Raw genomic sequence first — 26754 nt, 5'->3', positions numbered from 1 at the left:
CTTCTTGAATCGCTGCAGTCCGTGTGGTGAAGGTACTCCCACAGTGCTGTTAGGGAGGGAGTTCAAGGATTTTGACCCAGCAACAATGAAGGATCGGCAATACACTTCTAAGTCAGGATGGTGTGTGACTTGGAGGTGGCCAAAGAAGCCTTGGCGAGTTGCTGCAGTGCATCTACTGCAGTGAGGCCAATTGTAGTACGTCTGCCATCACCCTGACTGAGATCAGCCAGCTTAGCGTGGACACGGATCGAATCTGGGACCTCTGGTATATATGGCTTATAGTATCTCACCACATTTACTTAGTAAGCCATAGGGAAGATTTTGGGTGAAGTTTTTGTTCAACTTTAAATCTGGAATTTTAATAATGTTCAGATATGGAAATATTAGACTTACCACAAAGTTATCATTTTGTTTTTGTAAGGAGGTTTGCAGAAAAAGTATCCTTGTCTGGTGCCATGATAGGTGCTGCATCCAATATCTCTCCTTGCACTTCCTCCCCAAAAATATAACACTCGCTTTGTGGTAGAGATCACTTCAGTGCAGTACTGAGGGAGTGCAGTGCTGTCGAAAGTGCCGTCTTCCAGATGAGACATTAAACCAAGGCTGTCTGTCGTCTCAAGTGGACCAAAAAGTTCCCATGGCTCTATTTCGAAGAAGAGCAGGAGATTTCTCCCCGGTGCCCTGGCCAAGATTTATTCCTGAACCAGTGTGACTAAAACTGGTGATCCGGTCATTAATCTCATTGCTGTTTGTGGGATCTTGCTGTGCACTAATTGACTAACGCGTTTCTCTATATTACAACAGTGAGTGACAACGCTTCAAAAAAATACTTTCATTGGCTGTAAAGTGCTTTTGGTTGTCCTGAGATTGTGAAAGACGCTATATAAATGCAAGTTTTTCTTATAACTTCCTGTAGGAAGCAGTGTAATTCCAGCAGCAGCATTGATTCTCTCTCTCATCTTTTTGGCAGTGTCAAAAAACTCTAATTTATCAGAAGTGGCATTAGCTGGGCTGGCGAGCAAAGAAGACTTCAGCAGTGTCCACCTCCGTAATGTGAATTTAACAGAACAAGTGTCGAACAACAGTGCTGTGCCATACAAAAAGCTGATGTTGCTGCAGATTAAAGGTCAGAAGTTCATTATTTTATTAAAGGCTCCCAGCTTCTCCTGAATCTTTCACAAAAGTATTCCCGTGTGCCTGTGCAATTTCTGATGGTACACAGAACAGTTTAGATCAAAACAAATCCTTAAAAGAAAATGGAAACATTGCTGATGTAGTGATTTGTTAAATGATCATAATGGTCTGTTTCATACCTATATAAACATAATCCAGACCAGCAGCACTTTTGTGGGGGAGAGGGGGGAAGAAGAGAGAAGTGCTATCACTGTGCAAAGTCGACTTTGAGCAGTATTTTCTCTGGGTGCTCGGTTTTAGTTGCATTTTTGGATAATGGAAAAATGTTTCTAATATGGTGTTCAGTAGTGAAGAAAAGACTGTGCATAAAGTTGTCTTTTTTAAATGGAATAGGAATTTTTAATTAAAACTTTCAATGTTAGGAAACTTTAATTAAAATTATCTGATAAATCTTCCAAATGTAAAATTTAAAATGTAATGTTGGCAAAGAAAGCACGGATGACCCAGCACTTGAGAACATCTTCCATTTGTACTAGGTTGAAATCCTGGCCAGAATAAGGAGTTAAAATGAGCCCTCTCTGATTGATTGTAAGATTGATAACACTGTCGCCTGAGTCAGAAGGTCATGCATTCAAGCCACACTCCAGAGATCCAGGCTGACACTTCAGTGCTGTACTGAGGGAGTGCTGCACTCTAGGTGGTGCTGCCTTTAGTTAAACTGAGGCCCTGTCTACCTGCTCAGGTGAACATAAAAGCATCTAATGGAACTATTTGAAGAAGAGTAGGGGAGTTCTGGGTGTCCTGACTGACATTTATCCCTCAACTAATGACTCTAAAACCGATTATCGGATCATTTAGCTGATTGCTGTTTGTGGCCTGTGATGTGTGAAGATTGACTGCCACATTTTGCTACATTACAACAGTGACATTTCAAAATAATTAATTGGCTGTAAGCACTTTGGGGCGTCTTGAGCATGTGAAAGGTGCTATATAAATGCAAGTTCTTTTTTTTAAATGGAATGAGTTTGGGTAGTATTGGCCCAGTTACTAAAGCACAACATTCATTCAGTCATTTTGGCAATCTCATTCAGAGATGAGGATGGTTGTTGGGCAAAAGGAACGGGAAAATATCTTGCTAGTGCATAAATGGTGCACTTTTTAGTTTGGGCTCCAGATATATCATTGGTACTCGGTAGAGGGAGCTTGACCAGGCATCTAGCACTGGGTACAAAAAGGGAAATATTTTCTATCTTAATAAATTCAGATTTTCATTTTATATAAAAAGAATTGTTGCAGTCGATAGCACACTGTCCCTTCACCCCAGGAAGTAGATATAAATGCAGCCCATCTTGATGGAATAAAATGTTCCTCTCTGGCTGTAAGTATTAAACAAAGTGAGTTTGATTTCTTAGGCACAAAAATATCCATAACTCGGGACAAATTAGCAGTCTGAGTCTATAAGGAAAGCTAATAAGGGAGATGATGCAAGTCACACAGATTTTGTAATGGTCATTAAGTTGATATTAAGGCAAATTGGTAAAGAGCTTTCCTCCTCCTCTGGACTGTACTACAACTGATATACAAGTTCAGGTATATCATACAAGGTGGAAAACAGCTCCATTACAGCACCAACATCTTTTATCTTGAACACAAGAATTCAGCCCAAAAGTCAAATTTTTTTTTAAAAATTAAAAACTTAATGTACAAGCTGCCATAAATACAGAACATAAAGATTAGTTTACTAGGGCTTCCTAATTTTCATTCTTAAAAAGTGTAGTTAAAGCTGATGGAACTAAAACAATAAAAAACCAAAACATTTCTAGACACTGGAGCTGTTCTTGAGTTGTAAGCAGTTATGCTGTACCACAATGATTTGAACTTGCGTTTCCTAACTTTGCTTCTTAGGGCGAAGGCATATTCAAACCAGATTGGTGGAACCAAGAGCATCATCACTGAATAGCGGAGACTGTTTCTTGCTGCTAGCTCCTCAGCACTGTTTCCTGTGGACAGGAGAATTTACCAATGTCATCGAGAAAGCCAAGGCCAGTCTGCTTCTCTCTGTAAAAGTCTGTGCAAACAAACTTCAGATTCTACCCTCACAAAGTTTCCGTCTCTCTGAACTTCTTTCATGAATGTAAATTAAAAGGCTGTTCATAGAAAATCTCACCATATACCATAAACAATATTTCCTGCCAGATGTCTGCATGAGGCATGATTTCACAAGTCATGTATTCCATTAGCTTGTTTGTAGATTTGTTTGGTGGTATATCTGGATATCTAGCTTTCCTGTCATTTTAGAGGCTGTGCAAAGCCCAATGTACTTAACAGGATACAAAAGCTTCCTCAGGATACAGCACTTTTGCAACAGTCAGTAAGAAACAAAGTTCAGATGTATTGCAAATTTCAGAGAAAAACACAGAACAACGCACAGAATTGTGACCTCTTTGCCCCACTTCCTTTATGCATGATGCAAGAAATAAAGGAATGAATACAATGGGCCACCCAAGCTGCCTAAGTATAGTTCAGGGGTTTCAGTAAATTTATTTTAATTTATCCAACTTCTAGTTAGAATTCTGCCAAGATTTTTTGAGATGATTGTGATACAAGTTGCACTTGTGGTACAGTATGATTTGCTATGCTTTTGTAAACTATTGTTTGAAAAATAAAACCAGGGTGAAGTCAGTTACAGTGAAGAGATTGTGTGCAAAATGCAATCGGCGCACTGCATTTGATGCAAGAGTCTCCCAAAGTATCGTAGAATTAATTGTGCGTTTATGCGCCAGGGTTAAATGTTCCTTAAGTGATGTCTGTTCACCTTTTCTATCAGTCACAAAGAAGCATTTTCACACTTCTGACGTTATATGTAACATATATTGAGTATTGAGAGATTGAGTAGACTAGGCCTATATTCGCTGTAGTTTAGAAGAATGAGAGGTGATCTCATTGAAACATACAAAATTCTTACAGGGTTTGACAGGGTAGATGCAGGGAGGATGTTTCCCCTGGCTGGGGAGTCTAGAACCAGGGGTCACAGTCTCAGAATAAGGGGTCGGCCATTTAGGACTGAGATGAGGAGAAATGTCTTCACTCAGAGGGTGGTGAATCTTTGGAATTCTCTACCCCAGAGGGCCACGGAGGCTCAGCCATTGAGTATATTCAAGACAGAGATCAATAGATTTTTGAATATTAAGGGAATCAAGGGATATGGGGATAGTGCAGGAAAGTGGAGTTGAGGTAAAAGATCAGCCATGATCTTAATGAATGGCGGAGCAGGCTCGAAGGGCCAAATGGCCTACTCCTGCTCCTATTTCTTATGTTATTATCACAAACTGACCCTTGGTCATGAGATCAGTTACATTATTTTCACCTTTTACCTCTTATAATAAATTCATGTTTTATGGTGCATTAGCAGTTTTAATTCTGGGGCCAAATTCTATATAGATTATAAAACTGAAAATACTGGCAGTTACATGGCAGATCTGTTGACGAACATTTCAGGAAAAAAACGCCTTTATCTAATTCTCACCATTTGCAGTTTTTCTTTTATCTCTGCGTAAGAATATGTTGCACAAGGAGAATGAATGGAATCCGTAGTAATTCAGAATCTGATTCAATACCCATAGAGATTATGTTCACCGCCTGTTAGATTTATTTTCTTCTTCAAATCTTTAATCACAAATAAATATACTGAGTAAATGTACTGTATCAAATAAAATTGTAACTGTGTTTCCTAATGATTTTTCTTGTTTTCAGGCCTCAGAATTGGCCGCTTTTATTCAGACTAAAAGGGACCTTGGCTGCAGAGCACCATATGTGGCCACAATAGAGGAAGGAATTAACAGCCATACCAAAACAGCCAAAGACTTTTGGAGACTCTTGGGTGGTCAGTCAAGCTACCAAGGTAGTGATAGCTGCTGTGAATTTTGGATTTGAGTGCAATTAGAAGCTTCTTGAAACTTACCAAAATACACCTTTTTAAAGACACTCAAATTTTGAACATGTATATATTTTCTTGAACTGATTGAGAATGTGATCATAGGAACAGGAGTAAGAACCATTTATGTTCATATTTAAAAATTAGGAAGTTATTGTCACTCCTAACTGAGATTGAAGGGAATATTCTCCTCTTTGCACTCTCCAAAAGTGCAACAATGCACTGTTGGATGCTTCATATGTCCAAATTATGGCAAAATTATTAAAGTACCATAATCTTCAGTGTTGAAATCCATCTTAAAATACCCCCTGGTTCAGTCCTCAGATTGTGTTATGTTAGCTGATTTCAGCCAGGACTGTACAATTTACCACATTACCCTTGGATTAAAAATTGGCCAGAATTCCAACCCCTGATCACTATCCAGTGACCTCTAAGGATATAGAACTTATCTTTGCTATCCCCTGAAATCAAATAGCCTGTTGACATTCATCATCAGGGCTCACAGATGAATAACGGCCACTTAGGTGAGTTACTGGAGGCTAACAGACACTCAGCAAGAAGTCAATGGCTTCATTAGAGGAGTGGAGAAAAACGAGCAGAGAAAAAAAACCAAGTTGCAATATTTAACTTGTGTAGTTTGATGAAAAGGACCTTGACTGTGTAATTCTGAGAAAATTGATGCAGATTTATTTGAACATTCCTGTAAATCTGAGGTTAATGGAATTGGACTTGGCACACCAATGACTGCTTCCCTGCAGCATGACTGCTTTTCTGTGTCCTGTGGGTCATGTTCCCTGGTTACATCTGGCACTTGTAATAGTGATTGATCCTTTTGTTTTATTAAGGGTCCCAATTAGAGTGTGGCACATTGAGCAATGCCACCACACTTACGCCATGCTAACTGACAGTCAGTGGCATTCTGGTGTCCTCCAAATCCTGGAGCATCACTGAACACATGTAGGTATGCATAGTATGCTTCACCCCACTTCACTCTTAAACCTATGTACTGGTGCAGGTACCAGCTCAAGGGAGTTTAGACTAAGTGCTGTCAACTGCAGTTTAGACTTTAGGCAGCATGAGACCGTGAATTAAAATTTGGCTGTTCACTAATAATCTTGTACAAAGTCACACTATTGTCAACATGAACCAAAGACTTTTTATTACATCAAAAGCACAAAGTATATCTCCGACATTGGGAATTTCTGATGGTATATAATTATGTGCAAGAGCTACATTAACACCATCTTTTGATAAAATGTGGACTTGTTACAGCCCAGGCAGCTAAGAAAATATTAAATAGCTTGTTTATGTAGGTTTTAGAGTTTAAAAATTCAATAGAGGAGACTTTCTGCTTCTGTGTTCCCCAGCTGAGAATTTCTAAACATGAAACTAAATGAGTGAGTAGAAAATCATAGGCTGGGGAGCGCAGAAGCAGAAAATCCCATCTTATGTATATATTTTAGCACCTTGATTTTTCAAGATTATGTAAAGTGGGTGTACATCTAATGAAACTTTGTTGTTTCCTTTGCAGGAGCTGGAAATCCTGATGAGGATGAACTGTACGAAAGTGCAATAGTAGAAACCAACTGTATTTATCGCCTAGTAGATGATAAACTAGTCCCCGACGATGACTTCTGGGGAAAGATACCACGTTGTTCTTTGCTTAATTCAAAAGATGTAAGTATTTGTCAAATGAAGCAATAAAGAAACACCCTCCAATAAATCCTTTGGTGGGAGACCAATAGATCAGGAAGGTGGTGGGTTCAATCCCTGGTCTGTGCTGAACTAGAACTGTGATGACTGCAGTCAGGATGCTTATAGGACCACTACATTTGTGTTAAGGAGAGAGAAGGGGGAAAAAAAAAGAGGATGTGTGTTCCTCTCCAGCGACCCATGCCAGGAAGTGTGGTTGTCGGATTATTCATCAGTATGTAACTTGGCTGTGATGCCCCGCACAATTAGCTAAGCTGTTGACATATACACTCTGGCTCACAAGTGAAGAATGACTACATAGCTGAGGCATTTGAGGACTGCTAGCACTCTTGGAATCAAATCTCTCCGAGTCATTGCCTTTAGGAGAGAAAGTGGTGGGGTGGGGGTGGGGGGTGAGAGAAAAGAAATAATAGAAAGAGCTGGAGTAAGAGATGATGATACTCAGCTCATTATAACTCTATTTGTTTTAAAGTCTTTGGGGGAGAAATGCGGTAACTTAGCGCCTCCGGGGGGCGTTACCAGCTTTGCGACCGGGTGCGGCGAAAGTACCGACGCGTGCGAAATTGACATGGAGGTTTGCAGCAGTGGTAACCACTAGCGCCACAATCTCCTGCGCCCGGAGATCGTGACATCATTGCCGTGCGCATCGCCTCGGTAGCGCCCCGGACCCGAACTTCGGTTTTGGCCACTGCCAGCATCGCCGGGCGACAACACCGACAGCTGCAGGAGGCATTGTTCGGGAGGCTGGGCGCGCTTCGGGTGCATAAGTTAAAGGGGATATTGGCGTGGGTAGGAGAAACATTTTAACAAAGTTGAAATTGATTTTTTTTCGATTGATCGCGGCCCAGGAACAATCAGCCTGGCACTCTGCTGGAGTGCATGAGGCTGATCGGGCTGAATCGTGGTTGCTGTTGGGGACCAGCTAACTGGCCTCAATGCAGAACCTGCAGCGATGGGCCTTCTCTTTAGGGGAGGGAAGGAGCCTTCGATCGCGGCAACACTGCACGGGACATTGTGCAGCGCTGCACCACTACCACCCCGCTTGCATTCTTTAGTGCTCCAGGAAGTAAGTGGAGTGCTAGATTTAGCACTCCTCTTCCTTTCTGGAGCGCAAACACCGAATTTTGCAAAAGCTGGGAATCATTAGTGCCTGGCGCTAAGTTTCCCGGCTTTCAAAAGTTACCACCCCTAAACGGGACGATAATGAATTTCTCCCCCTATGATTTTTTTCATTTGCAGTGTTTATTGCCCATCCCTAGCATTAAGAGTCAATCACATAGTGTAGAATTGGAGAACTCATGAAGGGCAGACCAAGTAGCAGTGGCTGAAGGAAATTAGTAAACCAGATGGATTTTTAATAATCCAGCGGCTTTCATGGTCATTTTCTGGTGTTACAACCTGTTATTCCGAGATTTGAACTCGTGACCTCTGGGTTGCTAGTCCAGTACCATAACCATTAGCCTACTGTACCCATATACAAACATACAACAACTAGATGGCTGAAGATGCTAAAACATAAAAGGTTTACAAAAATGTAGCTGAATGTTGCTCTGGTCCAGCACAACTACTGGATTTCACATACTTAATTAGTTGCACTAATAATGAGAGAGCAGAAAGCAGATTTCTGTCTTCTGGTGTTCTTCCCATTGTCCATGGAAGTAACTGGCATAGTGTGGCTGTGCGCACACTGGCACCCTCTCGAGTGGCTATTCTTCATGTGTGAAGTTCAACAGCCGAGCATCAGTGGGTTGTTTGGATGGCAATTGATGGAAGGGGTGCATCACAGCCAAGCTATCCATGCTTATCTGGTGTGTTGAAATATACACTTTCCAGCAGGACTCACTGAACCGTCATTGAATGAGAACCCTGGTTGATTTCCTCTCCTTGTTCCCACCCACAGAAAGCCAGAGGACATAGAGATAAATTAATACCCACCCTGTTGTCCCAGCTGAGATCAGATAACTGGCCACAAATCCGTGACTGAACTGGAGATGATCTTGATGCATATAACATGGATTGAGCTGCTTGATTATGTCTCAGTGCGCTTTCTGACTAGCTACGTTACATATACAATTTTCTAAATCTCTGTTGATCAACTATTTTTCTTAGGTGCTGGTGTTCGATTTTGGCAGTGAAGTGTATGTGTGGCATGGAAAAGAGGTCACACTCGCACAACGAAAAGTAGCATTCCAGTTGGCGAAGCATTTGTGGAATGGCACCTTTGACTACACAAATTGTGACATCAACCCTTTAGATCCAGGCGAATGCAATCCTCTGATACCAAGGTAGCTTCCATTTAGGCTAACAGTTTACAGCACACTCCCATCTGGTAATGTCTTAATAATATGTAACTAACTAGTAACCATGGTTGATATTATAGATCATAGTCATTTTAGAAACAGGGAATAGCCACTTGGTCCATCAAATTCACCCTGTTTGGTGTCGGGTTAGTGGCTGGCTTGTTTAGATATGTTCTGTGTCTGAGTTTGCCTTCACAATCTGAAAAGTCCCGATGGTTCTAAACAATTCACAATTCACAATTCAAATCGCTTTATTGGCATGATAAGTTACATCTTATGTTGCCAAAGCATCAAAATACATTTATGGTTTAGCACATAAACGCAGTTCTATTCATAGTGTATAAACAGGTAATATCCCTGAGTGTATAAATATACATTCGCATTGTTTATATATATTCTTTTCTTAGTTTACTGGTTGTCCCTCTGTTCATGGCAAGCTGTAACATAGTGTGCTGCCAGTGTTATACAGCTTCTCTCCTCCCCCAGTAGGAATGGGAGTTTTTGGTTGTCATTCAGATTTCTGAAATCAGGGCATATTTGTGAGAATTTTTGGTAGAAATTCTCCCTGATGCCCTGATATTTTCCGCAGGCTGTGAGGAAGTGCATCTCTGTCTCTAAACACTGATGTTTGTTAGCTCTCAAATTTTTATGCTATTTTTTGCATTTTATGCTGTGCATATAAATCTTTAATGTATGTTTCTGCAACCTAGTAACTGAACAATGACAAGTGATATCTCCCAGTTGACAGGTTAATATAGAAATATGAGAGTTTGGAAAAGCTGAGGCTAAATATATTTCAATAAATATGGAAGCATCTACTATAATGCATGGCTGATTATCTACTGTAACGACTACATAAAACTAATCATGAATTTTACAGCATCTTTTCACAGTAACTCTTGGAATATGGGACTCTGCAAGAACTACATTTAAATATATTGAATGGCCTTCATTTCTTTTTGTTAATTCTGTCTTTATTGTATTATCTACTGTAGTTTAGTAAGTGTTTGGACATTGGTTTTCTATCTTCAGTCCTGTATAAGCTCATGAAAGGACTTTCAAGTATAGTTTTATTATATTTGCACGTGTACTACACAGTAGCTTGGTGAAAATGTGGTAGTGCCCTGTTGTAACATCATGTGGAAACATGCCGCTCCTCCCAAAAAAGGTGAATGAATTGCTCAGCACAGTAGTAAAGGGTCCCATAAAGTGATTGACCTTGTAATGTATTTGAGTAATTACATGCAATATACGACTATATGAGAGATGGTAGAGTGAGTTCTAACACTAATGTGTTGTGTCACAGAATAAGGAGATACTTGGCCTCTGTTTTCTAGGGAGAAAGGCAAATTTAGAGGAAGACTAGTTGCTGGTCTCTTATTGTGCGCCTCCTGGTGACCAGCTGACTGCATTGGTGGAGGCTTATGAGTAGGTTTCCTATCTGCTGAACTCCAAGAAATACCTTGGGGAAACCTGTACAGAGAAGAGAAATTTATGCCCTTGAAGGGGTGGGCGGGAGTATAAGAATACATACGAGTATGGTACCTCAGCGTATGCTCTCAGTAAAACAGTATGTTCTGGCCTGTTCATTCCATTATACCATAGGTCCATTATTTGTTATTAACCCTATAATAAAGGGTAAGAAAAGCATAGGGTGTTACATTTATTTGAAAGTTATTCTCCTTCCCCATCCTTTATTTTATTCTTGAGATTTTTTTTATTGAAACCTTAATTTCATTCCTATCAAAGAAATCAGCTACCAACAGTGAAGTTTCCCAGGGTGGGCAGCTCCAGGAGAATTGTTTAAAGTCATGCAAGCCTCCCCCTTTGTTTCAGTTGAACCACTACAAGATGCACAATTGCCACCAGAGCAGGCCAGTGGGGAGAAAAGCGTCTTCACAGTGACAATGAAATGTTGAAGAACATCCTGCTAAAAGTACTACTTTATTCCTTTAAATTTCCCCCATGTAGTTCTTTGGCAGAGATTCCATTTTGAACAGTAAGTCATGTGTTAAGATGTCCAATGCCAAGTGTTAATCCTAACCAGTTGGTTACTTTTTTTCCCACATGTAGGAAAGGTCAGGGTCGTCCTGATTGGGCTATTTTTGGCAGGCTGACCGAGCACAATGAAACTATTTTGTTTAAGGAAAAGTTCCTGGACTGGCTAGAATCAAAGAAGCCCTCACAAAAAACTGCAGTTGAAGAGGAGCAGAAGGTGCATCTCTTTGGTTACCTTATTAGTGAAGTAAAAACTTTAATCCGTTCTGCCTATTTAAGCACCTGTAGCCATGTGTAAAACCTGATCTGGTCTAAATCAACTAATCTAGTTTTGACAAAAGTTTACAGAAATTCTAAAATCTGGCAGAACTTGGTTTTCCACAAACCTTTTCACTTGAGATTTTGTGACAATGTGCTATTACAAGGTTTCCTCCAGTTTATCAGTAATAATTTGCAGCACACTCTTGATAGGAATAGGCCATTCAGCTCCTCAACCCTGTTCTGCCATTCAATTAGATCATGCTGATCTGTACCTCAATTCCATTTGCATGCCTTTGTTCCTTATCTCTTGATAGCTTTACCCAACCAGAATCTATCATCAGTCTTGATAGGAACATAGGATTGGTATGTGCTACATCGAGTCTACAGTACAGAAACGGGCCATTCAGCCCAACTGGTCTATGCCAGCCTTTATGCACCACACGAGTCGCCTCCAGTGGCATTCACTGAATTAGCAAATTATAGCAAATAAAATTGGAAATGGTGTAAGAAAGAGAGAGGGAAAGTGGATCCTAGTTTGTTTAAAAAGGGATAATGCATCTTAATTGTGATTGTTGGCAGGAGGATGCAAATATTCGAACAGCATGCCACTCTTGCTGCCCTGCTAAGAGTCAGTTTTGGGATTTTGATGAGCTGTATATATACCAGTTGCTTGTTGCCTCCCATCCCAGCATATGGGTACATTTTGAACTCGCTAATCAGCTTTTGTGTTTGAAGTAAGAATTTTTTGTTGAAGAAGTGACTGTACAGGAAACTTTCGATTTACCGGCACCTAAATAACCGGAAATCTCGGTTTACTGGCAAAATTCAGGAGTAGGTTCAGGTAACTTTTATTACTTTTTTTACTCCATTTGTTGCTGTGCAAGGGTGTGGCTGCAGCTGTTGCTAAGCTACAGAGACGCTTGCAACTTGTGCCCATTGTTCTGAAGCTGTTGCTAAGCAACAGGGTTTGTTGCTTTATACAGAGCTCTCGGCTCCGTATCTTTTACTATAGCTTTCGGTTATCCGGAATTTTTGATGAACCGGCACCACGTCGGTCCCGTCCGTGCTGGATAAAAAAAAGTTTCCTGTATAGCTAAAGTGGATGAAGTGGATATTGTGTGTGGGGATTTTCAGAAGGCATTCAATAAGGTGCCCCGCAGGAGTCTTATTCACGCATATGGTATTAGAGAAAATGTAGCAACAAGTTTACAGACCGGAAACCAAAGGTATGGACTAATGGATGTTGCTTGGATTGGCGAGTGGTTGGAAGTGGTGGATGTGAGGAGTCAGTGATAACTTCACGATTGTTCTCGATATTTTGAGAAGAAGAAAATTGTGGAGAAGTATGAAGTAATGCATTTTGGCAGGAAAACAAGGAATGGGATGTTGCCAGGTGTGGATGAACAGAGACTGAGAAGTTCAATACATAATTCCTTAAAAGTGAGTGCAAGTAGATAAAACCATAACAAAAGCTAGTAGCATTTTGACTTTTAGAAATAGAGACACAGAGTACAAGAGCTAAAAGAGGTCATGATAAATTTGTACAAGACAATTGTTAGATCACAGTTAGAGTACTCTACAGCTTGGAAAGAAAAAGAAAGACGTGCATTTATAAAGTGTCTTTCACAACCTCAGGAAATCTCAAAGCGCTGTACAGCCAATTATGCACTTTTGAAGTGTAATCGCTGTTGTAATGTAGGAAACGCGGCAGCCAATTTGTGCACAGCAAGGTCCCACAAACAGCAGATAATCTGTTTGTGATGGGTGAGGGATAAATATTGGCCAGGACACCGGGGAGAATTCCCCAGCTCTTCTTCAAATAGTACCATGGGATCTTTTACATCCACCTGACAGTGCAGTACTCTCTCAATATAGAAAGTACATTAAAGCCGTAGATTCACCAGGACGATACCAGGGATCTAAGGAAATTATAGTTATCACTTTTTAAAGCGGCATCTAATATGATATTTGCATTAAATTCCTCCCTAATTAATTCTTTTTCATTAACTGGAAGTGTAATCTGAATCGGTTGAAGAGTTTACCAGTGTACACTATTGGATATCAGTAGGGCAGTGAATGAATGAGGACTTCTAATATTAGTTGAAGTAACATCAACAAGATCCTGTGCACAGGATCTGGACAGCTGTATTATGTTTGTACAGGATTTATATTATGTCTGTACCAGTGTGTTCAAGATTAGTTTGTTATTTTAAATCTCTGAAAATTTTAATTAGACTTCCTTTACCTCCATCAGTGTGAAGCTGAGGTAAATTAGTGTTCCATACATACACTCTGTTCCAGTGGAAAGATGAGTTGACGGACTATTTTTATTTTCTTCAATATGGCGTTGTGGTTTTCTGATTGTGGGGCTCAGCTGTAACTGCAGGTCAAGTGTTTGGGTAGTATATGACTATTTCCTTACTAGCTTCATTAATCCATCACAAATTCTTCTCAAAGGTGTCAGTTTGAAAGTGATAGATAATTTGTTTCAAAGAAAATTAACTTTCAAAATCTTACTGTTATGAAATACAGTCTCCTGATAATTCAAAGTTGTTTTTGTGCTAAACAAAAGGAATTTGTGCAATAATTTGAATTAAGCAACATAAATAACAGCAAAGTAGGAATTTGGAGCTAAAAATGTAATTATCAGCTCATTTTAATTCAGTAACTTTGAATTAAGAGTAGATTATAGTAGAAACTAGACTGAGCCAAAACCGTTCTGTAAATTGCTTCAGGAAATATACTTTTCAGGAAAGGAAAGAGGACTGAGTTTCATTTTTTTTTCAGATTAACTTGAAATCAACTAGTGGTCTCGTTATTAAAGTCCAATTTACAGCTCAGATTTTGCTAGCTGAAAATTAGCTTTGCAAACAACTCACACATTTACTACTTGTCTTGCAGCAGGAGCACGGGATTGATCTCAAACCATATGATGTCACCTTGATGATTCCTCTGTCTCCAGCCCCAGTTGGGATAGCATTGGATGGGTTAAATATTGGACGTGGTTATGGAATAGTAGAGGGAGAAGATGGAAGGCAGTTTGAGATCACTAGCCTCTCGGTTGATGTGTGGCACATACTTGAATTTGACTACAGTAGATTACCCAAGCAGAGCATTGGGCAGTTTCATGAAGGAGATACTTATGTGGTGAAATCGAAGTACCTGGTGAGCACCACAGGTTAGTGCCGATTGTATAAAAATAAAGTATTTGATTAATATTATAAACATTAACTAAATAGAAATGGCTCTTAGTAGGTCCTAGTGGAGCAAGGCTAAAAATCTTGCCTGTTTCCACATTGTTTAGGTCATGTTATAATGCTGAGATTTAAAATTACAAAATGCTGCGGTGTATTTAGACTTGCACGATACTCCGATTTTTAAATTGGGGGGGGGGGGGGATACGGTGTGCATGAACCCCGAAGTGGAGAGCCCGGGGAAATGGAGGCCTGGCTGATCTTAAAGGCCAGGCCAGGAGCCTGGGACAAATGAGGCCCAAGGCTTCCTTGGGGGAAGCGGAGTGGGGGTGGGGGGGGGGGGGTGCAGGGGGGAGAGCCTGGGACAAATGAGGCCCAAGGCTTCCTGGTGAGGCCCGGAGAAGCACTTCACTACCTGGGCTCTTCTGGCTCACAATCCAGCACCCGGCAGGTCTGGCCTGTCTGGTAAGCAGTCACTGCTCCGCTGCTCAGGCCTCCCAACTAATATTGCATCATCCTGACATCATCATATTTGAGGAAGCACCCCTCTTCCTCCCTGCGGGTGTCCCATGCGCCTGCTCAGAAGAGCAGTTTAAGATCGGGACGTGGCAGGGAGGCAGCGGGATCAAATTGGCAAGTGACTAGCTTCATTTTAACTGCCCCCCCCCCCCAGTTACTACCAGGGAGTTAAATTTTGGCCCGATATTTTGAACAGGATTTTATTTGTGCTGATCTTTGGGTGTAGATGGAAAAGGAAAGAATAAGTGAATAACATCTTAGTCCCAACTTACCGCTTCAGTGAATTACAGGAAACTTTGGTTTATCCGGAGGTTGTATGTCCGGAAACCTCGATCTAACGGCAGAAATCAGCAGCCGTTTTGGTTAGGTTTTTTTTCTTCTAGCATTTTTTTTTTTTTTTATAAACAGTCAGGCTCTGGAAAGCGTCTCTGTAGCTTAGCAACAGCTTCAGAGACGCTTCCAAGGTACGGGCCGAGTGTTTACAAGCTGTTGCTAAGCAACAGTGTTTGTTGTCAGATACGGAGATGAAAACCTCCGTATCCTTCAACATTAGCGCTGGTCTATCCGGAAGTTTTGATAGATCGGCAGCAGCTCTGTCCCGTCGGTGCCGGATATCGCGAAGTTTCCTGTACTTGATGTGGACAACCCTTGTGAAATTATATTAGCTCCGGACTGATGAAGGCTTGCATGTAACAGTGTTGTTGAATGTAATGGGGCTTCTTTGCAGTTACTGTTTCCAGGGTTAAATTTGTGTACATATATGTTAGAAACTTCTTAGCCTATTTCAAGGTAGTGTATATGCAACAACAATGATTTACATTTCTATAACACTCATTGGATGTGAACACAGAACGGCAATAATGAATCGGCAGCACATTTTACATCCCGCCCGATTTTCAAGATCGCCCATTTTGCACTACTGCTGAAGACCAATTTCACCCCCATCATATACAAAAGCATCTCTCAGCACTATACAGGGTGATGGTTCGTGGGTGGACACAGAGTTTTGGGGAGATGGAGATGGAAGTGGGTCAAGAGAGGGCAAAAACGCAGTCAAAGAGAAGATATCCTCTATATAGGTGGGTTCTGTAGTCTGTAGAAAAGTCCATTGATTCTGTTGATGTTTAATCTATTTTGGTCTCTTTATATATACCATAGTTGGCAAAAGGCAGAAGTCTGAGCTTGTTCGAAACACTGCTATCGGGAAGGAGAAATGTGCGTACTACTTCTGGCAAGGCCGTCACTCAACTGTGAGTGAGAAAGGAACTTCTGCTCTTATGACTGTAGAGTTGGATGAGGAGCGGGGAGCACAGGTGAGCCTTTACTACCAATCCATTTGTGTAAGATGGAGAATGTGTAGAACGGAATATGAGAATGGTGGAATGCTGCCATAGCATGAAGACAACAGTTGTGAATTATTGAAGATATACATTAAAATAGGTTATATTGCCAGTTACAGAATTATTTGAAAGAAGATAAAAAGCGTTTTTTGCTTTTTTTTTTTAAAAAAGGAGCAATTGATGCTTCATCACTCTTCCATGTGGCATCATCAGAAGTCACAAAAAAATTACTGAGGTAAGCTGTTAAAACAGCAACAGCTGTAATGGATTATGTTTTTTAAAAAATGCCCTTAAGCCATTTCCTAGGTAACTCCAATTGCATTTCAGCAGGTATAATTCATAACTGCACCTTTGGAGTTAATTAAGTTGTCCGTAGACCAAATTGTAACACCTCCTTCACAGTTCTCATTCAATTAATATTGAGCAGGAATTTGATTGTAGAAACGGCAGCTTATAATTTTGCCCAGTTCTATGGGCTGACTGGCTGGGGGCCTTTTTTGAATCACATCTACATTCAGCAAGCTGCACTAATGCAGATTTTGCTGGACTCTCTGAGGATGGAATAAACTCCAGGCTTAGTATCGTTGGGGATGAAATCTTTGGCTCAAGAAGCTTGAGATGCCAAAAAAGAAACACTTTCTCATCGTTTACCACTATTTTACCATTTACTTGATTGTTGTCTCCAGATTTACTTACACTTTACCCTTTTTATTTTCTGTCCTTGATGCTTTTCTTATGCTTTTGTCAGTTTTCATCTCTATCGCCCCCTGGCCCCCAGTTCAAATAATTCCGTAACTGGTGGTGATCATGCCTTTTTTTTATTGATCCCTGAAGTGAAACCCATGAGCTGTGATTGTATTAGTTACTCCTGTACTTGTATTATGAAAGAACCATTGTAACTTATTCATTGTTATAGTATTAAATATTAGTCAAGTGAAAAAGGTGGTTGTATTTCATTTTCTGGTGGAAGAGTTTAATTGGCTAGTTTAATAAAAATGCTCTAATACTTATCTGGGTTTTTTTTTGTACCGTATATCATTTCAGGTCCAAGTTCTTCAGGGGAAGGAGCCACCCTGTTTCCTGCAGCTGTTTCAGGGAGGAATGATTGTGCATGCCGGTAAAAGGGAAGAGGAAGAAGAAAGCTCGCAAAGTAAAAACTCCTTGTGGCTTTGCAATTTGTTAGATGTTGCATGTTAGTGTAGAACTGCTGTTGTTTGGTTCCATTCTGGACAGCGAAATTAATTTTCCCTGATTGGGCTTGTTAAGCCCACCCAGCGCATTTCTCGGCCAATTAGAGGAAGCGGGTCTGGTGATGTCATTTGATGACGTGTCTCAGCTGGTTTCCTTAAAGGGACCGTGCGCAAATTGATTTTTACATTTGTGCTGTCAGTGCTCTACAGCATTGAGGCGCTGCAAACACTGCACAGAAGTGCAGGGCTGCACCCAGGCTCTCCCATGCTTATGGAGGGAGTCACAGCACGCAGGGAGGTTCTCTTCCCTTCCCATGGGTGGAAAGACCTCCCCAGGAGATCAGCACAGCCTTGTTGCACATTGCAGAGGAGGGCACAAGCAGGGATGTGGTCAGGAGGACCTGGGTGCAATGCTGCAAACGTTTCAATGATCTCCGTAGATCACAAAATGTTAGTACAAAGCCACACTCCACTTCATCCTGCTGTGCCTCTCGTCACATTCCCATCACTCTGCCTTCCCTACCCTACTCCTGCACATCCTTACACCAAAATACCTTGCACCTCCACTCATCCTTCGCTATCGACATTATCGCATCCCTATCTCACTAGCCACCTCTCACTCGCTCTCATCCTAGTGCAATCATACCAACTAACAACACACAAGGGTAGCCACTTGGGTGTTTTATGCAATGTTCATGTAAAGTTTCTGTTAATGTAGTGTCAAACATTGAAACCTTTATTTTCAACACTTTTCATTCTTGGACAGATTTGTGTGCACCTTTGGAAGTGGTTTAGTGAGTTGCAGTGAATAGTGAGAAATAACAGTATCCCCGCAATGCTGATGAGTGTGAAAGGAATGGCTTGGGCATTGTAGGGATGCTTTATGTTGTTCGTGTGGGGTGGTGTCAACCTGGCACATCATGTGGCAGCCAGGGTGTACAGCTTCAAGTGAAGTAAATCTGGCCATGGTGAGGCCATCCCTGGCCTCCCGGGCAGCAATGTGGTCGGGTGCTGATGCCCTGTGTCCTGTGCAGTTGATTGCCGAGAAGGTTGGTGCTGCTGGTGTGCCGGATGTTGCTGGTGGTGGGATTCTGAGAACCAAGGTGAGAGAGTTTTAAGGGCACCCATGCTGATGGAATAGATGGCAGGTGAAGTAAAGATGACAGAAGCGATCTGTCAATGGTGGGAGAGGTAATGAGGTCAGACTGAATGGAGACTTGTGTAAAGACTTGCAGCATCCTGAATCTAGTGGAAATGCAGTTTAGAGAAGCTAGTGATTAAGAGAATATTTCTCAATCAGCTGGGAGCTTTGACTTGACATTTGAAGCTGTCAGCTCATCAGCTGATTCAATGGCCACTGACCTCCCGCCTCAGCTTCACAGACGAGGTCTAGGCACAGCGGGAAACCGGTGGGCGATCTGTCAAATTCAAAAAGCTGGGGGAAAAACATTGATAAGTGGCTGTAAACAAGCCACCAATGATTTCAATTGCCTCCCCCGCCGCTGCGTGTCATTTGTTAAAGGTTCACAGCGGGGTCCTGACCCGCTGGGGCAAAAAACACTTTCCCACCCGATCCGCCACCGATCGCGCCCGCTGACCGCCCCCCCCCCCCCCCCCCCCTGCAAATCCAGCCCCTTGCGTTCAAATCCCATCATGGCAAGTCATGAAATTGAATTCAGTGAAATCTAACACCAGAGAAAATGAATTAGCTCCCCTGCCGCTGCGTGTCAGGTCTGCTCAGCTTTAGAGAAGGAAACCTGCCACCCCTACTTGGTGTGGCCTACAAATGAAGTCAGTCCTGCACTATGTGATTGACTCTTGATATGGTCTGAGGCAGCCTAGCAAGCCACTCAGTTGTAATACAATTGAGCTTCTCCACACTCTCCAAAACATGCTAATTTTTTTTTAAATTATTGCCTGATTTTATGTATATTGTACTCCCAGTCCCCTTCTCATTCTTTTTTTCCCCCGCACCACATACCTCCCGTGATTCATTGGGCTGTCTGTTCCCAGGCCGCTACCATTGCAGGTGTTGAGATTGCCACTGGGAACTGAATGAGTTCAACTGCGTGACAACATTGCCACAGGGGATCTCGGTTTCATATCCACATTGCTGAGTTGCAGATGTCAGCTGCGCTGATGTGGGGAGATGTAGAGAGGCCACGAAGAGAAGGGAAATCATCTCCTGACTACTATTGCTTACCTCCTTACAGCTGTTGTGGAGTAACATTACCAGAGGCTTGGGTCAGTCACAGGTGGTTTATAGCCCGGAGGAATTAAGGGAATTTTATGCTCTCGCCTTTCAATCTGACTTAATAACTTCACCGAAACTGCACAAGAAGTCTGTGCTACTTTACAACTGGAAAAATGTTAACTTCAGTCTGAAAGGGCCAGTGGAGGGAAAATATTAGAAGTCTGATTGAATATCGACAAAATGAAAGATGAGTTATTGCCTGCATATGCTGCAGTTGACATTTTACTGCTTTCTGTGAATTTTGGTTAAAATATGTGCCTGTTTCCTGATGTATAGTAATTTCTGAAGGAATGATATTGCAGAAAACTTGGAAAAGAATAAGGGTCAAAATGTGGACAAACATGCATATATTTTATTCACTTCTGATTTTTTTTTTGAACTTGCAGTTTGTAAGTTAGATATTGAGGAGTTGTTAGAAGTCTGATTTTCAGTTTAAATCAAACATTTTCACAATGTTTTAATGCAAATTCTAATAAGCTAGGCATAAATGTCGATCTTCTAAAATAAACATTGAAGTAGCAAAGTGGAAGCTACAGTTTCCAAAAAAAACCTACAAACTTATCACGTAACCCTAAAAAAAAGTATTTTGAGAATAATGTGACCATTCTTGTATAATGTGGGAGTCTGCATAAACTGAAGCATGGTAAAGAGACATGTGGGTTTCTGTTGAAATACATCACGTGCATAGAAGAAGTTTTTGTTTTTCAGATTGTTGTAAGGAATACAGAATATTGATTCTGATGTACTTTCTGATGCTGCCCTCTATAGGTGACTGGCGGTTGTACTGTGAGAGAGGAGAGCTTCCCATGGAAGGAAACTTGCTTGAAGTAGCTTGTCATTGCAGTAGCCTAAGATCCAGAACTTCTATGATTCTGTTGAATGTAAACAAGGCAGTCATCTATCTATGGCATGGCTGCAAAGCACAACCACATACAAAGGATGTAGGAAGGACTGAAGCAAGCAAAATCAAAGAACTGTAAGTGATGCATACCTGGGGAGGAGAACAGTGATGGCCACCAAACTGTATTCCCTTAATTTTTTTTTAAAACAACACTGAGTAAAGTGCAGTTACTCCATGTGGAAAATCAGTCTTTTGTTAAATGCAATATTTTCACGGTTAATAAAGGGAGTTTTTATAAGCTTGCTCTGCAAAAAAAAAATTAAAAAAAAGATTTTTTGTTTAATCTGTTTTCTGTATGCGGGTGATACTAGCTAGGAGGCATTTATTACTCATTCCCAGTTGGCCTGAGAAGGTTGTGATGGACTGCCTTGATCCACTGCCATCCTTGTGGTGATGGTGCGCCCACAATATTGTTAGGTAGGGAATTCCAGGATATTGACCCAGCAACAAGGAAGGAAAGGTGTTATATGTCTAGTCAGGATGGTGTGCAACTCGGAGGTGATGATATTCCAGAGTTGCTGTTCCTGTCCCTCTCAGTGGAGGAAGTTGCTGTCAAAGTAACCTTGATGAGCTAATGCAGTGCATCCTGTAGCTCAGCCATAATGTGCTGACAGTGGAGGAGGCGGATATTCAGTCGAGTGGCAGGGGCACTGTTGTCTGTTCTGGATGGTGTCAAGTTTCTTGATTTGTTGTTACAGCTGCAGCCATTCATGGGAGCGGTGAGTGTTCCACCATACTCCTGACTTGGGCCTTGTAGATAGTGGAGAGACTTTGAAGGGTCAGTTTGTTAACCCGCTCGTTGCAGAGTACTCAGCCTCTGACCTGCTGTTGTAGCCACAGTGTTGATATGACTGGCTCATTTCTGCTTCTGGTCAATGCTAAATAATTACTGATTATCCTAAGCGCTAATACAATCCATTGTGCATTAGAAGAGCTGTTTGCGGACATCGGTGCCACAAGTGTGGCTGATATAATTGGAAAACTGATGAGCTGTTTTACTATCATACTATCATTATACAGTTGTGGCTTTGCGAGCTACGCAATCCACTCAGTTTGACCAGACCTAAATTTCAGCTCTCCTGATTAGATCAGTCCATCCTAAACTCTCCAAAGAGGTAAAATTTTGTCCATGGAGCATTATAATGCCTATTATTATTGAATTCACAACAAAATTATATGCAACATTTCTTTTTTCTTAAATCAGTAGTATGTAATAGTTAACTACAATAGCTTTTTTATTCTCAAGATCTTAGTTAAATTAATAAAGTTATGATCTAAAAATAGTATTTGTTGCTCAAGTTCCTTTGTAAAATTCCTAAATTTCTCAAATGAAGAAACCCCTCATGACTCCAGTGCAGTACCGAGGCAGTGCTACACTCAGAGGTGCCACTTTTCGGATAAGACGTTAAACTGAGGCCCCGCCTGCCTTCTCTGGTAGATGTACAAGAACTCATGGCACGATTTGAAGAAGAGTAGGAGAGTTCTCCCCAATGTCCTAGACAATATTTATCCCTCAACTAACATCACTAAAACAGATTATCTGATCATTTATCTAATTGCTGTTTGTGAGACCTGGCGGTGCACAAATTGGCTGCTGCGTTTTACCTACATTACAACACTTGAAAAAAGTACTTCATTGGCTGTAAAGTGCCCTGGAATGACCTGTGGTCATGAAAGGCGTATATAAATGCAAGGCCTTTTTCCTTTTAAAGTAATTTTCTTTATGGCCCTTTGAGAGAAAACTGCATACTGACATGGGTCCGCTCTAAAATACATATTTTAAGCTCCCAAAGCTCATGCTAGATGATAGACAGACTGAATTTAATCAGTGCGTTTGTAACTACAATGGACGACAGAATTTCTTAACCCTGTTTTCTCATTTCAGATGTCCACTGGAAGCGGGACTGCACAGTAGCAGCAATGTGACTATACATGAATGTGATGAGGGGTCCGAAGCAGTGGCGTTCTTTGAAGCATTAGGAAGGAGAGACCGAAAAGCCTATGACTGCATGTTACAAGGTAACCAGTGTTCTCTGAAAGGGTTATGAAATATTTCTACAGGTCAAAAATGATGGGATTATGAGGTGAGCATGTCTTCCCCTATCGCTGCCTCATACTTCGATTGTTTCCAGCGGGAGAATAAGAACAAACTCGATCTGTACTGGATAGAATGCCAAAGAAGTTCCGGTCCAATATCCCAGTATAAAACTTTGCAAGGGGTGGGAAAAACTACAAGAGTTAGTTGATGGTGGACACTGATACTAATTGAGTTCATTTACTGAAGTCTTGTAATATCGTAGACTGTCCCATAATTCTATTCTTGTCCTCAACTGTAACATGAGCTATTAAGTACATTTTCAATATTTTAAAGTTGGCATATAGAATAGCGCAATATTTTATTTTAAAGCTTACTCTATCAACAGTTTGGAGACTTGAAGAGAAGAGTCTCACTATACACAATTTCAGCTTGGTGCAGTTGGCATCACTCTCACTTCTGAATCAACAATAACTTGCATTTATATAGCACTTTTCATGTAGTAAAATGTCCCATGGTGCTTCACAGGAGCGTAATCAGGCAACATTGACACCCAGCCACAGAAGGAGATACTGTCAAGAGATTCTGGGTTCAAACCCCACTCCATGACTTAAGCACATAATCTAGACTGACGCTCTTGTGCACTACTGATCGGAGTGCTGTGTTGTTGGAGGTGCCATACTTTGAATGAGATATGCTGTTTCAGTGCTTGAGGTGGACATTAAGGGCTGGATTTTCATTGAGGAGGCGGGACTACAACTTTCGGGGTTGTAGTCCCACCTCCATCGAGTTGTAGCCAACCCACGCGATTTTGACTTGATTGACCTTGTTGAGCCCGCCCAGCAGGCTTAGCGGGCCAATTAAGGGCCACCCGGCAACAGGTGACGTCACAGATTGCTATTTCATCTGTCAAGAGCTTTCGACAGATGAAATATCAGTGTTTCACAGCTGTTTGAAGCTGTCAAACACTGACAATCTGTACTCCAAGTTAATTCCTTCCTCTCAGAATGATTTAGAGATCTCTCCGGAACAGAAAGCTGAATGCTGCAATTTTTGACAGATCGCGGCCATTCTGCTTTCTGTGCCGGTGAGATGAGGGACTCCCGAGACCTGAAGGAAGGAAGGCTGTAAAGGTAAGAAAAGGTAAGTAAAACTTCTTTAAACACACCAAACACACTTACCTCATCACTCACCTGAACACTGGACATCTCGACCCCTCCAAGCCCTTCAGCCTGACGGCCCACCTCGCTAACTTGGCGTGGTTTGGAGCCGTCGGGAATCCCACACTTCAAGAATGAAAATAAGGATTAGGCTAAAAACTACCTGTTAATTGGCACTAATCCCCTTCCCGCCTCAGGGAGGCGGGTCCCAGTGAGGGTCGGGTACCCGCCTCCTTTGAAACTGGCATGGAGGCGGGATGGGTTCGTGCCCCCCCCCCCCCCCCCCCCCCAATTTCAGGATTTTAATCCCCCACACGCCTCCAATCCCGCCTCCACGGCCCAATGAAAATCCTGCCCTAAGCATTCAAAGGCACTATTTTGAAGAGCAGCAGGGTGTATCTTCAATGACCAATGTTGCCAAAAATAGTAACTGTTCGTTCATCTCGCTCCTTCTCTTGGGATCTTGCTGTGTACTTCAAAATAATTTGTTTTATAAGAAATGCCTTGAGCGATCTTTTGGAGAGACATGATAAGGTGCTAATACGGATGGTATTTTCTTTCCTAAAGTGTGCCCTTCTTCCCATTATACTTCTGTTTAGGATTTCCATGTCCTTTTGAAATGCTAGTGACTTCCACTCATCTTATGGTTGAAAACTAAATGCAAAATTTGTTCACAGATCCTGGAAAATTCAACTTCACGCCTCGACTTTTTGTCCTCAGTAGTTCATCTGGAGAGTTCATTGCCACTGAATACCTATACCCTGCCAGAAATCCTACCATGGTCAACTCAATGCCATTTTTGCAAGAAGATCTGTATACTGCCCCACAGCCAGGTTAGTTTATTCATCCAGGAAATATGGAAATTTAAAACACCTGAAAAGAGATTATCTAATTTCAGTAACTTAAGCTCACGGCAAAAGATGTTGATGTAGTGTCCATTGACTCTTTCAAAAATGACAACTAACTGTTTGTGGCAAGGACCGTAGGTTATATGGATAGCTATGAGCAGAGATGATTAAATACGGCATGCTGGTTCCTTTGTTGCTGGGGTTTGGAGGGGAGAGAAATGTCTTTGAAGCTCAGCAAGCTTGAGGTTGGAACAGGAGAGATGTAGGATAGATATTTCTTTTTAGTTTTGCTTTATTACCTTTGGGATCAGTGTGTATTCGCACAGAAAATGGGATTGCGTCTGATAGGATAGATAATACAATAATGAGCAGGTTTGATGGTCCAAATAGCCCTTTCTTATTCTTTGCTTCCATATGTTAATATGATGCTATGTAAAAGCTGGTACTAATAAGAGCTGCTATTTGTAATGATACTTAATCTCTTTGTAAAGCCGCTCTTATATTGCACTTTCAAAGGTTAATAGGATCATCAGCTGCTGACGCACAGGCTTTGTACAGCCGGCAGCAATCCTAGAACAAATTTGTGGGAAGACCCATTTTTCAATTGGGCCTTCTCGGTTGTTGGCTTTAGCTCTAGTGTGAAGATCCACCAGTCCTAGCATCATTATGTGTTTGATTTAACTGCTGTTCAAAACATACAGAATATATAGATGCTAAGCATCGACTGCTACTATTGTTTGAATTAATATAGTTTTGTCAATAGTGTCGAGTAGAAAACTGTTATAATAAAGAAGACTTATCCTATGTTCCTTCAGAAATTATTTAAATTTATTGTTGAATCTATAGTTACAATTCATTGTGTATCCTCAATTTTATGAACCTATAGTTTGACAAAAAACTGTAAAAGTCATCTCAAAACCATTTTCAGTAACTGGCTGAAATACACAAATGAGCAATTACCTTAAAATGAACCCAACTATTGTCCAATTTTAATGAAGTAAATGTAAGTGAAACTGGACCATAGTTTGAGCTCATTTTAATATAACAACAAATGTTATTTTATTCAAATCATAGATTCCACAGTATACTGTCTTACTGTAAAAGTTTATTGTTTCTTCTGTGATAATAGTTTAATTTTGTTAAGTAAAATAAAACGGGGATGATTATTAAAACATTACCATTGTAGTGCATGGAATTGGTTCAAAATGCAAACCTAGATTGAGGTCCATTTAAAAATTGTAGAACTGTTTTCTGGAGAAATAAAAAGTTTACATCAACTTGTAATTTACATCACAGGCAATCAGTTCTGCATGGCCTTTTAATTTTCTTAACATTGCCTGAGCAATTGCTAGTGGATATAACTCCACATCTCGCTGACCAATTAGAATGGCCATTACTTTTAGGGATATTTTGTTGTTTAAGTTTCAAGAAGCCTGCAGTACTCAGAATCTATCAGCATTTTCTATGTCTTGTGTGCAGCTTTATTCTTGGTGGACAATCACCACGAGGTGTACCTCTGGCAGGGCTGGTGGCCTACGGAAAATGAAATCACAGGGTCTGCCCGGATCCGCTGGGACACGGATCGGAAATGTGCAATGGAGACAGTGCTGCAATACTGCAAAGGTACATCGGAAATATTGACTCTTGTAATCTAAAGTTTAAATGCATTAAACGGGAGTTGGAGTTCAATAATTTAATGCATGGATTCCAGTTCATGGGGTAGTTGGTGATGTTTTAACTTGCTCTTTACCCACTTATTTGCTTCTTTTTCCCTTCTGTATATATTTTCTAATTTTTTGTTTCATTCTAAACATATGTAGCGTGAGAAAATTAAAATCTGGCATATTTTAATTGTGTACTCAGTCAAGAATGACAGCATTAGATGACTGGTGCTGGCTTATGGATGTTGTAATAAGATGCATGAATGTTCTTTATTAATAATATGCATCATTCAGTGCACATCAGGTGAAGGA

At 41.0% G+C, this 26754-nt stretch overlaps 1 protein-coding gene across 8 annotated transcripts in view; it reads left to right on the top strand.

Moving 5' to 3' along the window:
• The window catches only part of svila (supervillin a), a 190862-nt gene that overhangs the window by 139229 nt on the left and 24879 nt on the right, over window positions 1-26754 (top strand). For 6 of the 8 annotated variants that reach the window (XM_085987666.1, XM_085987667.1, XM_085987665.1 and 3 more), the window contains 13 exons: window positions 971-1126; window positions 3040-3176; window positions 4888-5035; window positions 6600-6745; window positions 8891-9066; window positions 11155-11326; window positions 14242-14518; window positions 16212-16366; window positions 17438-17543; window positions 20606-20813; window positions 22624-22757; window positions 24611-24766; window positions 26261-26404. In XM_085987666.1, the coding sequence (XP_085843792.1) occupies window positions 971-1126; window positions 3040-3176; window positions 4888-5035; window positions 6600-6745; window positions 8891-9066; window positions 11155-11326; window positions 14242-14518; window positions 16212-16366; window positions 17438-17543; window positions 20606-20813; window positions 22624-22757; window positions 24611-24766; window positions 26261-26404 (2115 nt within the window). The remainder of the gene's footprint in view (window positions 1-970; window positions 1127-3039; window positions 3177-4887; window positions 5036-6599; window positions 6746-8890; window positions 9067-11154; window positions 11327-14241; window positions 14519-16211; window positions 16367-17437; window positions 17544-20605; window positions 20814-22623; window positions 22758-24610; window positions 24767-26260; window positions 26405-26754) is intronic. The other 2 variants (XM_085987664.1, XM_085987670.1) reach the window with 1 other exon arrangement.

Source organism: Somniosus microcephalus, chromosome 5 (assembly GCF_052327205.1).
Source record: "Somniosus microcephalus isolate GS21.2 chromosome 5, FLI_Smic_1.0, whole genome shotgun sequence".
Taxonomy (NCBI): Eukaryota; Metazoa; Chordata; class Chondrichthyes; order Squaliformes; family Somniosidae; genus Somniosus; species Somniosus microcephalus.
The sequence above is the reverse complement of the archived record's forward strand: the minus strand, read 5'-3'. Positions and strand labels throughout refer to the sequence as shown.